The sequence below is a fragment of the Quercus suber genome, unplaced genomic scaffold (genome assembly GCF_002906115.3).
Source record: "Quercus suber isolate HL8 unplaced genomic scaffold, Cork oak 2.0 scaffold_277, whole genome shotgun sequence".
Classification (NCBI taxonomy): Eukaryota; Viridiplantae; Streptophyta; class Magnoliopsida; order Fagales; family Fagaceae; genus Quercus; species Quercus suber.
This window is the reverse complement of record NW_027069733.1, coordinates 314,635-328,765: the sequence shown is the minus strand read 5'-3', so window position 1 is coordinate 328,765 and position 14,131 is coordinate 314,635. Positions and strand designations below refer to the sequence as shown.

Below are 14,131 nucleotides of genomic sequence, written 5' to 3'. Positions count from 1 at the left end.
CTAAACTCTTTACTAGGGCTAGGGGTTATGTTTCTTCTATACGGTATGAATATTCAATGTGATTCTTTCTAGGATTTTATCAACAACATATTTGATTCTTCCATGCTCTCAATAAGTTCAATCATGTTTTTCTTATTGTTTAGATGAATTTCTAATAGTTTCAAATAGAAATCAAGTTTTAAAGTGAATGATTTTTTCTGAAAACTTTTCTAACCCATTATCAATTTAAGTTATCATGCGTTCTTGAATTGTCTTAGTTCAACCAAATCATAAGTATTTAATTATATAAGAACAATCAATTATGAAATATATCACAAAGAATTTCATATCGATATAGGGAAACACCCCGATGCCCTAGTATTTACATTATTGATTTAAATCAGTTTTTATTATTATTCTTGTTAACACTCACCAAGCAAAAGTATTTTTCTTCTTCACCTAAATTGTTATTTAATTATATTGTCTTTGAATTTATCCTGCTCCTTATTGTTTGATCTCGGTACTCCAAGAATTATATTGCTACGATCTCCTGCACTTGGGAGTGAGCAAGCATTCCTACAACACAACTATATACTGTTTCAACCTCGTCTAAATGAGTGGACGAAGAAACACTCGTCAAGGTACTAGCTCAAGACCCAGACGCTGCACTCATCCTAAGCTGTTCTTGAAAAACCTCTAAAGGAATCCCAAGAACACTAGACGTGTATTGCTCGTATGTGGTGTTCTCCCTACTACTACTGTTACTACTACTATTACCACTACTAAAACCACTATAACTAGTAGTGTCATGGTACTTGTCTATAGCCTTATTAACACTATTACTAGATGAAGAAATGACAATCTCAGACATCTTGAAATTTGAAGGAAAACCTAAGAACAAGGATGAAGAGAATACCTGGCTCTAGATGAAGGAGGACTAAAGACGCGGAAATACTTCTAGACAAGGCACTGGACGATAGATGTCAAGGGAGAGAATTTAGGAAATGTGAAGGGTATGAGAGGAATTCTACTATTTAAAGGCAGTGAAATTTGGCATCTGAAACAACGCAACCAACCAGATAATGACACGTGGCATATTCCTCGAAAAGGTAAATCGACGCGACTAGTCACCAATGAGGTCATGACACGTGGCACAACATATAACCACCGACATAAAGACACACATCCAAAGAACGACAATAAATTCTACAGTGCTCTGGATGGCCCTTGGACAAGGGGGCAACTGATGGTGAACTGAAAATTGAACCAACTCCAATTTGTCCATGAGAGTCATCCAGGTAAAAAAGGCAGGAATGATCATCCCTAGTAGGATGGTCATTCATGATTATGAGGGTCATCCATCAGGAAAGTGCCTAGACGACCCACAACACTTGGGAAATTTCTAGAAAAGATTTATCTAAAAAAGCTAGTGAATCGAACCACGTGTTAGTTTGTTACTATTTTGGAACATGAGCAAGATCTTGGTTCATCGCTATAACTTTCTACTAAGTACTTAACTTCCAATGACAGTTGTAAAAAATAAGATTGAACATTCTAACTCCTATAGTGGTTGTAGAAGTTAATTCTGAACCTTCTAACCTCCTCAAATATTGGGGAAGTTACAAGAAAAGTAACTACTCAAAAGTACACTATATAAACACTCATCCACATCAAATGGAAGTAAGTTCTCACTACTTGAAAAGTTGGAATTCTAACATTTCAAAGAAAAAACTAACTTAAGCATCGGAGGGTTCTTGGCCAATTCCTCCCTATCACCTTTGATCTTGTGTCTTTTTCTTTTCAGGCCTCCCAAACAATCACTAATCCATTGAAGCCCTGAGCATTTAACCTACTGATTTTCTTTGCATCATCATTTATTTTATTATGTGAGTTTGTAGCCTTAAGATACAATCAATTTTGTAACTAAACTTTGTCGAAAATTAAGTTGGTTTTTTGTTAATTATTGGGTTGGATTGGGTTTCAGAATTTATTTTGAATCTTGAGATGATAATTTTTTCAACCTATATGATTCAACGTAACCCCTTATTTTATTTTATTGCTATTTTAAGAACTAATTATGAATTTGAAAATTCAAAATATAACTTAGGCATATTACAATGAATTGTAATAATTTATTGAGAAAAAAATTAATTTTTAAATAGTTAATGAAAGAGTCCAATTTTTTACAATGTATGAAATATATAAGCACAGCCACCTATTCAATGCAAGTCAACTCAACCCATATAGGTTGAATTAATTTGGGTTGAAATATGGGTCTAGTTGGGTTGGAATTTTATTTTGAGTCTCTAATTAAATCAAATTTAAGTTGGTAGTTTTTAAACCTATTTAACTTAACCCATCCCACCATGTATAAATTGACAAGGAAGAGAGAACGAGATTCTAACACAAAAGCATATCATTGTCCCTTTAAAATTATCATAGCTCTTGAGTAGAGTTTGTAATAGACCTTTCTATTAAAACTTAGAACTTTATCTCATTCCATATCCATTATGAGACTATTTGTTTCTAATATAAATAAATAAAAACTTTTCAACTAATCTTTTTAATTTATTCATTTAAATCAATTTTATATTAAAATACTTTAAGAAATTTTAATAAAAAAGAATAATCTTAAGACCACATAATTGTACACGACTTTAGCCACAACTCATCATGTAACAAGTTATGAGTAGTAAAAGTGTAGTGGTGGCCCATGTGGATCTACATCTTTATAATTCACAACTCACCAATTATGCCCAAAATTGTGTATAACAATACAATTATTTGGTATTATAATTTTCTAATTAAAGAAAAAAAAGAAATTAGTCGTAATAAATAATTTTCATGTATTCTTTTTTTTTTAATGATGTATTTTGTTTTTTAGTCACCCCATAAACAAATCAAATATTTGGCTTACTTACAATATTTTTTTTAACTAAAATTATTTTTTATTTTAATGAGAAAATGCTACAACATCTTTTAACTAAATAAAATATAAAAATTAAAATCCACTACTAATTATTATTGTATATTTAAAACAAAAATACATGTAAAAAAAAAAAACTAACAGTAAACCGAACCCAAAAAACAAAACGATATCTATCTCTTTCTCAGGAGTAATGATTTATTGTTGTTGTGCATCCAACCATTGAGAACCCTTGTATCACCCCCAAAAACCGGTTGCTGTTGGTGGGATCCTCCATTCGATTTCAGGGTCCTGACTCCTGACTCCTGAAATTCTGAATTCTGATTCAAACATTTTTATTTCCTTCCTCACGCCACTATCTCTTGGGTACTCTCTCCCTCATTTGCTTTACTAAATCAGGTATAACTTAATCTAGGCATGCTTCACTTTTCTATATATAATCTTCTTCTTTTTTGGGTGACATTTATTATCTTCTAAAAGTTTTGTTTCTTAGATGTTTCATATGACTAATCGAAGTTAAAAGCTGCCTGCCTTCTAGAACGGCTATCTATGCTTTTTTTTCTGACATACGGGCATACAATTGAATTATGATCAATACCCTCTGTTTTGATTTGGTTTTGGTTTTTTTTTTTTTTTTTGGGGGGTTCCTTGTTTTTGTTGGGCCCTTTCGGTCCAGGTCCAAGTCCAGGTAATATACCGAGGTTGTTTCTTTTTCTTTTCTTTTTTGATACCGAGGTTGTTTCTTGAGTTAAAAAAAAGTGATGCAGTGTGTTGGAAAAGGACATATGACAATATTAAAATAAGAATGCCCAGGAGTCAATAAGACATGATATGCATCAATGGGTGCAAAATATTGTGTTGGAAAAGGACTAATTTCATAAAATAGTTGTAACCTATATGATGATATTAAAATTGAGACCTGAGCATTTTGCAATGGCTGGGAATTAATTGAAATAGTTGGTTTGAATTACAGTCTTGATGTTCTCCAAAAAGAGTACAGCTTGATGGGGCTGAAGTAGTTGATTCAGCCCATTTTGCCAAGACAATTAACCTTTATCCCTGATGTCATATATATATGTACACTTTGAGATTTTCTATGACAGGCTTTGTTGTGGACAAGACAAACACCCTGAAGGTTAGACACTAAAGAAGGGAAGAGAAATGAATTATTTCATGTTGTTTGGTTATGTAGAGATAATGGAAGGAAACTAGAGATAAGAAAAGATACATTTGTGAACTTTTTCCTTCTCGTCAATTTTTGGAGAGAAAATTTTAGTTGACTTGACCAGTGAAAATTTTTGAACAATTTCTTCCATCTTTATTTTCTTTTACCTCACTGTCGATTTTCACTTACTAGCCAAACAACGAAAAAATAAGAGAAATTAAAAATTTTCCATTCTTTTTTTTTTATTCAGTGTTTAACTAAACGTAACACAGGTTTGTGAAGGAGATTCACATTATTTGAGTTAGCATATAATATATATGCAGATTTGTTAATTTTTCTCTCTTCATAAACAATACCATTGCTGGTATATCCTATCATTATTATCCATTGTAAATGGTATTATTCTTATAGTGATTCCTCCTCATGACCCTAGGCCTTTATTGGAAGCAATGGAGCAAAATGCGAAAATGGTATCTGGCCCATCCAAGGGTTTATTGCAGAGTGAAGATTTGTATCAGGTACAATCTACCATTCTTTTGTGTGTTTGTGTGTGTGTTCATCTTTTCTTTTCTTTTTTGATAATTTTTTTTTCATCTTTTCTTTTTTAAATTCTTAATGTCATTCTTCAACAATGTTGCAGTATATCCAGGAGACTAGTGTTTTCCCACGTGAACCAGAATTTCTCAAGGAGCTAAGGCGTGTCACTGCTAGCCACCCAAGGTAATTGTCCTTCTAACTAACTTGGTGCTTGTTCTTTCAATTACTATAGTTCTTGTATGTTCTGAAATTTATAAATGTAACTTAGTAGGTGTTTAGAAACCCCAGCGTGAAAATGAAAATTTCTGTGTGGATTCCGTGTAACTTGTTAAGCTATTTAAAATTTCTTTAATTAAGAAATGCCATGTGAATGAATGGAGCAAATTGATTCTTGTGATATTCAAATACTTCCTCAAGAAATGATGCATTTGACAATGGATGGCATGGATACGGCTAAATCATCTTACTGGTTCAGTAGTTGGCATTGAAAGAATTTTTGAACTTGTTATGGTACACATTCATGAGCATGCCTTCGAAATGAGTTACTGGAGACTTTCATGTATCTTTTATCTCACAGCATTCAGAGAATTAATTAGCTTGTCGTTTTCTAGGGCTATGATGACTACCTCACCAGATGTCGGTCAGATGATGGCCATGCTGTTGAAACTAGTAAACGCGAAAAAGACTATTGAAGTTGGAGTTTTCACGGGATACTCTCTACTCCTCACTGCCCTTACAATTCCAGAGGATGGCAAGGTCTGTAATGGACAATCTTATGTATCTTCTCCTTATCTATTAAATTACTTATGGTTTGTTGTAGATTACTGCAGATTATAGCTATAGATGTAAATCGGGACCCTTTTGAAATTGGGTTGCCCGTAATTAAGAAAGCTGGTGTTGCTGACAAAATTGATTTCATTGAGTCTGAGGCTTTACCTGTTCTTGATCAGCTATTACAGAATGTAAGGATTGCTTCCTCTTATTATTATTAATCTTCTTTCATGTTTGCCACAATAAGGTCTTCATGTTTCTTTTTCTTTATTTCTTTTTTTTTTTGGCTGCGGGGGATGGGGCTTATGCAGCATGAAAATGAAGGGAGTTTCGACTTTGCTTTTGTCGATGCTGACAAGGTCAATTATTGGAACTACCATGAGAGGCTGATGAAACTGTTAAAGGTGGGTGGGGTAGCTGTCTATGATAACACACTCTGGGGAGGGTCAGTTGCAATGCCTCATGCATTGGTTCCAGAGTTCATGAAACCGGGCAGACAGTTGACAATTGAGCTTAATAAATTACTTGCAGCTGATCAGCGAGTCCAAATTTCACGCGCTTCATTGGGTGATGGTATCACAATCTGCCGGCGTCTCTACTGAATTACTGCTTGGATTTAATCTGTATTTTACTTTGTTTTCTTTTTTCTATAGAAAGGAAATGCATGAGAACAAACTAAGCAGCATCACAAATATTTATTTCTTTACTTGTTTTATGAGCTTGAATGTAAAATTCACCCGAACTAGCCAGCATATATTATTACTCCATTGCATATTACTTATCATAGGCAACTGTTTGCATATGTAAAGTTTCAATTTTCAATTATATCTCTTGTAAGTTTTTGAAATTAATCACTTTTCTTTTTAAATTTAAAAAATAAGTTGGATATAAAAGGTATTTAACAAATCTAAAATAAAATGAATATTTATTTGTTATACTAGTTAAACTGGTTGTGTTAAATGGAACATTTCGAGTTGACACAAATAAATTTGCGTGTCAAACGTGTCTATTGTGGGTTATGCGGGTTGACCTGCTTATAACATGTTTCTTATCGTGTTGCTATTGTGTCACTTTCAGGTTGACCCATTTATGACCCAAACCTGCTAAGGCCTAACCCTAACTCGCAAAAACCCATGTCGTGTTCACAAGTTGGGTCGAATTTTTTTTTTTTTTTTTTGAGAAAGAAGTTGGGTCGAATATTGACACCCCTATCAATAAGAGTTATTCCAAGATTTTCTCTCCCCAACATTCTCACTTGTTTTTGACCGATTTGGAGCTATTTTCCTCCAATTTACTATATGACTAGTTTTAATCACATAACTTTTTTAATGAGTTATGTGACTTTTATATATATATATATAGGCAAAATTTAGAGAAAATCTAACTAAATTTTACAATTGAAGTCTAATTTTGCGCCATGTGTCCTAATTTTTATGTTCATTAATTCCAATTTTTAGAGTTTTATTTCTTAATTTTAGAGTCAAATGTGGAACTACATCATAAATATCTATCCAAATAAGTTATTGTATACAAAAACCAAAGTGTTTAGAATTAATGAACATAAAAATTAAAAATTAAAAATTTGAAATTTGAAATTGGATAATTTACTTTTTCTACTTAATAATATTCTTACTAGACTTCTTAAAGAGTTTTAAAAAAATTATAAGAATGACTATCAATAATATTTAAAACATATACGTAAGAATTATACTATACATATTAATATATGTCTTTTAAATAATTCTATGCATATACATAAGGTTACAAGTTAATTTAAATAATGCATAAAAATGGTCTTGTAAAATGTCACGTGTTGGTGGAAATTCCTCCAAACTATTTGAGGTACAGTGTCTATTTTTTTTTAGTTTCTTTTACCTGAATAGGCCTGAGGATCACTCTCATTATTTTCTCCCCCCTTTTTTTTTTTTATCACAATGAGAATATGCCTTCTTGCCTTATATGACAAGTTAAAGATGTGGGCGTCATGCCAGTGAGGTGCGATACCTCTTGCTGTTTGTTATATATTTATAATCCCACTACTTGAAAAGCAGGAGGAGGTCCTTTTCAAGTAGTGGGGTTTGAATCCATTATCCTTGACAAAGAAGTCCTTACGCCAAAAGTCTATAATTTTATCAAATTATTGCTCTTTCCCCAAAGGCAGAAGATAAGTTCTTCCAAAGTGCAATTCCTTCCCTTATCCTATCATTTAAATATGACTACAAAAATCAATAAGCCTAGAATCACTTTTTTTTTTTTACAAAATTATTCAGAATCATTGAAGTGGGAGTTGTAACTAGTAGACAATAAAGTGGTGTTAGTAATGAGCCTAAATGATAATTAATAATAACTTGACAATTCATTGATTGTGAAATTTTTTGTAAAAAAAAATATACGTAGCATTACTCACAATTAATACAAGCAAGTTGACACAAAACACAAAAGCGTCTTTAAATACTGTTATATAAGTCGGTAACCCATACAATTCAGATGAAAGTTTAATATAATATGATTTTTTTTTTTTTGTCTAAATATGAAATTTGATAATTATTAATATTGAAAAAACTAAATTAAATGACAATCCACATATCAAAAGAGGAGCTAGTCCAATAACACTTGAGAAACAATCGCATATGCTTGTCACATAGCAAAGGAGTAGGCAAAGCATTACACATCTCTATGCTGCCCAATTCTTCCAGTTTCAAGGCCATTTTCTTTTTCGAACCAATTAAATTGCACAGTACACCATTGTGGATAAGGATGTAAACGAGCTGAACTCAAACTTATAAACAAACTAGATTAAATTTTCAAGTTTGGTTCATTTTATTGTTGAACAAACTCAAGATTGTTCACAAGCCCCTTGATTAACTTATCTTTTTTCTCATATATAATAAACATCGTAGCTATTTTTTTATCCTTTTTCACTAATCTATGCTAATAATTAATAAATAGATTGTAGTTGAAATTATATATTATTTTAGCTAGAATGATTTTTGTTATGAACTTATAAAAAATAGATAACCAATCTTGTATTGTTTATATTTGAGTTTGACTCATTTAATTATCAAGCCTAAATATTGGCTTGTAAATCGGAATTTCATTGGACAGATTTTTCATCCAATTTTTGGACAATGGCCATTAAAGTTAACATCATCAAGATGAACAGTAGGGTGTAAATGACTAGATTTGTTACAAATTGGGTAATGGTTGTAACTTTTTATAGCTTGGGGGTGTAAAAACACAAGTATCCCTACAGTTGAGATGTCTTTTTGCAAATAACCGTAAATAGTAACTGTTTTTTACTGTTTTTTCACTTTTTTGAGTTTTTCTAACTTGCGGTCTCCGCCAGCACTCACGACTCATTGACCGTTTGACACGTAAAGCACTTTCCCTTATGAAAGTGAAGGAAGTAGCAATGAAAAAAGTGTGTGGCGCTTGTGGAAGCCCAATTCAGTTCCTGATTCAACCATTTTTTTCACACCATAATCCATTGGTACTCTCTCTGACCTTTTTCAAAATAATTCTGCAGCATTCACTTCGCTTAGAACTTTTTCTTTTTGTGTTTTTTGGATAGTTTAGAACTATATAATTTCTATGTATCTTTTGTGGGTAGGTGTGATTATTTTCTATGGTTTCCTTTATTATGGTTAATTTAATCCCTTCCCATGTTAAAGGTAGCCTTCTAAAATGGCCATGTATGATTCTTTTTTCCTTCGTGTATGGACATAAAAATCGAATGTTGAGTAATACCCTCTGTTTTTGTTAGGCCCCTTTGGTTAAGTGAAATACTAAGATTGGTTTTTTGAGTGTTTTACTGCACTTACAAGAAATATAGATCATAGTGTATGGTTTAAAATAAATATAAAGAGGATAATATAACAGACTAATGTGAGATTATAAGACGTGTTTAGGTGCAAAACATTGTAATGGAAATAACTAATTTGAGAAGATAGTTGTAGCCAAGATAATGATGTTTTATAACTGATCAGTACTAAAGACCTAGGAATTTTGCAAAGACTGGGGATTTATCGTTTAAGGACTCTGGTAATTGAATTTTTTTTTTTTTTTTTTTCTTACAACAAGTGGGGGAGAAGGGATTCGAACACAGATTCTCTTTCATAGGAAAACCGGACAGTATCATCGAACCACAAGGCTTTTGGAACCTCTGGTAATTGAACTTGTTGGTTTGATTTGTATTCTTCTTGTTAGTATACAAGACTACTGCTTGATGTGGTTGATATAGTTGATTCAGTCCAATTTTCTAGGATAATCAACCTTTACCCTTGATGTCATATATACTCTGCCCTGTTTGTTTACTTTCTATGAGAGAAAATGAACAATGGAAAATAAGAGAGAGGAAAAGAATATAATTATTTTATGCTGTTTGGTTATGTAGAGAAAATGCAAGGAAACTAGACAGAAGAAAAAAAAAATTGGTAACTTTTCTTCTTGTTACTAACTTTCTATTAAAATATCATCTATCTTTGGAGGGACAATTTTAGTTACATGAGGAAAATTTTGAATCTTTTCTATTCCCTTACTATTTACTAACCAAACAATGTCAATAGGAGAAATTCAAAAAAATTTATTCTTTTGTTTTCTTAGTGGCAAACCAAACATAGTATTAGTATAAGTCCGTGAAGGAGATTTATGTGTATAAAAAGGCCCCTCTTTTTTTTATGAGATTAAGATATATGCAGTTATGTTTTCTCTCTTCATAAACAATGAAATTGCTGGCCTGCTGGAATATTATAACTCTTGTCCTTTTTCGAATGATATCATTCTTTAGTGATTCTTCTTCATTAAAATATACAGTGAGTAGAAGCAATGGAGCAAAATGTGGAAAACGTACGTGCTCCTCCCAAGAGTTTGTTACAGAGTGATGATCTCTATCAGGTACTAGATCATTCTCTCTTTTTATTTTTTATTATTTTTTGTTCAGCTTTTCTTGATTAAATTCGTAATTTTGTTATTCAATGATGTTGCAGTATATCCTGGAGACTAGTGTTTACCCACGTGAGCCAGAATTTCTCAAGGAGCTAAGGCATGTCACTGCTAATCATCCAAGGTGATTGTTCTTCTTAGTAAATTGTGACTAGCTAGCTATTTCGTGTACTCTTGTCAAGGTATTTTTTTTGGTGTTTAGAAACATCAACATGCAATGCAACTTCTGCAGGTTCCTTTGATAGAGAAAACCAGAAAAGGAAAGAAAAACAAAAGGTGCAATTAGAAGTTAATTATCTTGAAAAGACTTCAGATATAAATGGATACATGTAACTTATCAAATTAAGATGTCTAGAATTATGAATGCCATGGAAGGAAACAGAAAAAATTAGTTCATGTGGTATTTGAATACCACCTTATGAATTGGTGCACAACACAATCGATGACAGGCATATTGTAAATCATCTAACTGGTTCAGTACTTGGTGACTAAGGAAATACTGAAGTTGTTTGTATCAACCAACCGTTACTGATTTTAAACTGACTTCACAGAGACTTTCAAGTTTCTTTTTTCTCCTTTTTTTCTTTTTTTTAATATCTCTTGGCATTCAGAAAGATAATTAGCTTGTCATTTCCTAGGGCAATGATGGCTACTGCACCAGATGCGGGCCAGTTGATGGCCATGTTGTTGAATCTAGTAAATGCAAAAAAGACAGTTGAAGTTGGAGTCTTCACAGGATACTCTCTTCTCCTCACTGCTCTTACAATTCCAGAGGATGGCAAGGTCTGTAATGGATATTCTTCAGTGAGAACCTTATACTTATCTATTAAACTACTTATGGTTTGCCATATAAAACTGCAGATCATAGCCATAGATGTAAATCGGGAGACATTTGAGATTGGATTGCCAATAATTAAGAAAGCTGGTGTTGCGGACAAAATTGATTTCATTGAGTCTGAGGCTTTACCAGTTCTTGATCAGCTATTACAGAATGTAAGGAGGAACTTTCTCTTATTATTAGTCTTCTTTCATGTTTTCCACAATAAGCTTGTCATGTTTCTTTTTCTGTCTTTCTTCTTATGGCTGTGTGGGGGATATGCAGCATGAAAATGAAGGGAGTTTCGACTTTGCTTTTGTTGATGCTGACAAGAATAGTTACCAGAACTACCATGAGAGGCTGATGAAACTGTTAAAGGTGAATGGCCTAGTTGTCTATGATAACACACTCCGGAGAGGATTTGTTGCAATGCCTGAAGCGTTGGTTCCAGAGCACAGGAAACAGGACAGAGAGATTTCAATTGAGTTTAACAAATTTCTTGCAGCTGATCCTCGCATCCAAATTTCACATGCTTCAGTGGGTGATGGCATCACAATCTGTAGGCGTCTGTACTAAATGACTTCTTGAAACTTCTCTGCATTTTACTTGCTTTATGAGGTTGAACGTAAATGCTCCTTAACTACCTCGCTTAGATTATTAGTCCTTAAGATGGTATATGAGTAATTTGGTTTTGGTTGTAAACGAGTTTGAATGTCACATGATTTTGGAATCACCAGAAGATGTGGTTGCTAAAAAACAGATGGCTCAGTCACTTATTCCTCCTTATTTACAAATAGAAATGTTTGACATTTTCTTTTTTTCTTTTTCTTTTTTCTTATTTGTGAATAAGGTGATATTATTTTTTTTTAGAAATCAAAAATCAAACAATTACAGCTCAAAACTCAACACTAGCAGCAGGGCTGCCAACCGGGAAGCAAAGAAAGAAAACTCCCAAAACGACACAACACAATACAAACCGAACCCTGCTCAAGGCTAGCCTATAATGATCCAATATTTCACCTGGATTCTCAGCATAGAAGAGAGGCTTGTATCACTGGCAGAAACCTTTGCAGGGATGCATGCACTAGCTCATCATCTTACATCATTTAAAATGACTTTTACCAATTGATCCTCTAAAATAAAAAAAGTTATACCTTTTTAATACCATAGATTTCTAAAAACTTTAACGGTTAAAAAAAACACTATTATCCATATCATCATTAAATATTTATTGTTTTCCACCTCATTAAAGGAGGAATAAGTGTATGAAGCCTTTTGTTTTTGTTTTTGTTTTTTGTTTTTTTTTTTTTTTGGTCCATACGAGTTTGAACGTCACACGAATAGCACTATATCATTAGAAGAAAAGTAGATGGCCAGGGTATGTGGCATATCTGAGATCAAAACGCATTTTATATGTAATTGAATATTAGTTTTTAGTGTGTTTAAGAAGTACAACAAGTGATTAACAAGTGGTATTATTAAAGACACAAAACTACCCAAGAAACTACACAAGAAAAGCTGAAACTATAAATCTCAACACTTGCTCGATACCTATTGATCTATCAAATTTTAATGAACCTTGATACTTGCTCAACACCTCTCAATCTATCGAGCCTCGAGTAACTTGAATGTAAAATTCAGTTTTTGGCCCATGATGACTTAGCCTTCTAGGGATTCGTGTACTAGGGTTCCAGAACATATAAAAGACATATTTTAAAGCGTCATCAAAGAAATAGAGACTCATGCATAATAGAAGTTGTTGCAACATTTGTGCACCTAGGGTTTTGTGCGAAGCTACTTCCAGTTCATCTGAGCATGAATTGAAGAACTCTGTAAATTTACAACAATCAAAAAGGTTGTTGTGGAGGAGTCACAGATAGGGAGATTCGTGCAAAGAAGAAATCTTCTACAAAATCAAGTCAAATTGGGGAATATAGCTGAGACTGGTATAGCTCAATAGTTTCTACTATAAATAGGTACTTCAGAATAGGCATGTAGGGTAAGATTCCTTATAGCTGGTTTTTCTTGTTATGGCACATTTTGTAGACTATAACGGTAATTACATAGGAATATAAATAGATATTACAAGGAATACAAAATGTTGTAATGAAATGCTTATTACTATTCATTTATTTGGTGACAACACAATAATAGAACCCTAAAGACAATGGAATGAAAATATTTTAAATCAAACTTAAGATGTATTTTATGAAATATCTTACTCATATAATTATATTTCCTAAAAAATAATATTTTTTAAATTTAAAAGAGAGATTAGTTATTTTTTATGATTTTTTATTTTCATAATTGTTATGTGCATATAGAAAGTTTGTTTATTTAAAAATATATTAATTGAAGAAATTAATACACCTACTAAGGAATAACTATTACATCCCTTTTAGAGATGAATAGTTATTCCTCATTTTAAAGAATAACTATTCATAAGGAATGACCATTCTCTGTAATAAAATTGTAAAAAAAAACTACTAAAAAGCTAAACCAGAGGAATAACTATTACATTACAGTACCTATTAAAGTCTACCAAACATACCCTTAATAGATTCTTCAGGAATGTTGACTCAATATTCACTTGGTGGGGTTTAGCTAACAGGGGTTTCTCATCGTGATCAAATCACCATGTCAAACTTAATTTCTACTGCACTCTATTTAGTTTGGTGATTTAATTGTGTCTTAATCTGATTTGCATGTAATTTGACTAATTAACCAACTTAGTTAATTAGATTAATTAAATAGGGTCAATCTATAACCCAAAAAGCAGCAACCAAGTGCAAAGCAATAATGAGACAATCAAAACACAAATTATTAAAGATGTTACAAAGCCTTTTTGTTATAATAAAAATATGAGAATACCTTCTATCTGGAGCTGGCAAAAAAGGGCTTGTTTATGCCACCAATCAAGAGCTGCCACATCAGACATTTAATGAGGAAGCAGTACGCTCTATCACACAGGATTATAACTCAATTAAAACTAAAA

At 32.5% G+C, this 14,131-nt stretch overlaps 2 protein-coding genes across 5 annotated transcripts; both read left to right on the top strand.

Moving 5' to 3' along the window:
• The first annotated feature begins 3,077 nt into the window (after nt 1–3,077).
• On the top strand, nt 3,078–6,162 carry LOC112010778 (probable caffeoyl-CoA O-methyltransferase At4g26220). Of its 3 annotated transcripts, none has more exons than XM_065781746.1 (6): nt 3,078–3,271; nt 4,504–4,588; nt 4,711–4,790; nt 5,219–5,363; nt 5,438–5,569; nt 5,690–6,162. In XM_065781746.1, exons 2-6 carry the CDS (start codon nt 4,520–4,522, stop codon nt 5,978–5,980), a joined length of 717 nt encoding a protein of 238 aa, XP_065637818.1. In that variant the 5' UTR covers nt 3,078–3,271; nt 4,504–4,519; the 3' UTR covers nt 5,981–6,162. The 3 variants fall into 3 exon arrangements, with proteins under 3 accessions (XP_065637818.1, XP_023898909.1, XP_065637817.1); XM_024043141.2 differs by having other exon boundaries at nt 3,079–3,304; XM_065781745.1 differs by lacking the exon at nt 3,078–3,271 and adding an exon at nt 3,504–3,593.
• A 2,568-nt stretch (nt 6,163–8,730) lies between these two features.
• Nucleotides 8,731–11,955, top strand: LOC112010777 (probable caffeoyl-CoA O-methyltransferase At4g26220). Of its 2 annotated transcripts, XM_024043140.2 has the most exons (7): nt 8,731–8,868; nt 9,459–9,543; nt 10,191–10,271; nt 10,364–10,443; nt 10,958–11,102; nt 11,181–11,312; nt 11,422–11,955. In XM_024043140.2, the coding sequence occupies exons 3-7, from the start codon at nt 10,203–10,205 to the stop codon at nt 11,710–11,712; spliced, it is 717 nt and encodes a 238-aa protein (XP_023898908.1). In that variant the 5' UTR covers nt 8,731–8,868; nt 9,459–9,543; nt 10,191–10,202; the 3' UTR covers nt 11,713–11,955. The 2 variants fall into 2 exon arrangements, with proteins under 2 accessions (XP_023898908.1, XP_023898907.1); XM_024043139.2 differs by lacking the exon at nt 9,459–9,543.
• Nucleotides 11,956–14,131: the final 2,176 nt, after the last annotated feature.

Bases quoted from the DNA above. Each gene is read 5' to 3' on its own strand.
- LOC112010778 (XM_065781746.1), top strand. From the start codon at position 4,520: ATGGAGCAAAATGCGAAAATGGTATCTGGCCCATCCAAGGGTTTATTG. The intron at 5,364-5,437 runs GTCTGTAATGGA...AGATTACTGCAG, and splicing joins CAATTCCAGAGGATGGCAAG to ATTATAGCTATAGATGTAAA. The intron at 5,570-5,689 runs GTAAGGATTGCT...GGGCTTATGCAG, and splicing joins TTGATCAGCTATTACAGAAT to CATGAAAATGAAGGGAGTTT.
- LOC112010777 (XM_024043139.2), top strand. From the start codon at position 10,203: ATGGAGCAAAATGTGGAAAACGTACGTGCTCCTCCCAAGAGTTTGTTA. The intron at 10,444-10,957 runs GTGATTGTTCTT...GTCATTTCCTAG, and splicing joins GTCACTGCTAATCATCCAAG to GGCAATGATGGCTACTGCAC. The intron at 11,313-11,421 runs GTAAGGAGGAAC...GGGGATATGCAG, and splicing joins TTGATCAGCTATTACAGAAT to CATGAAAATGAAGGGAGTTT.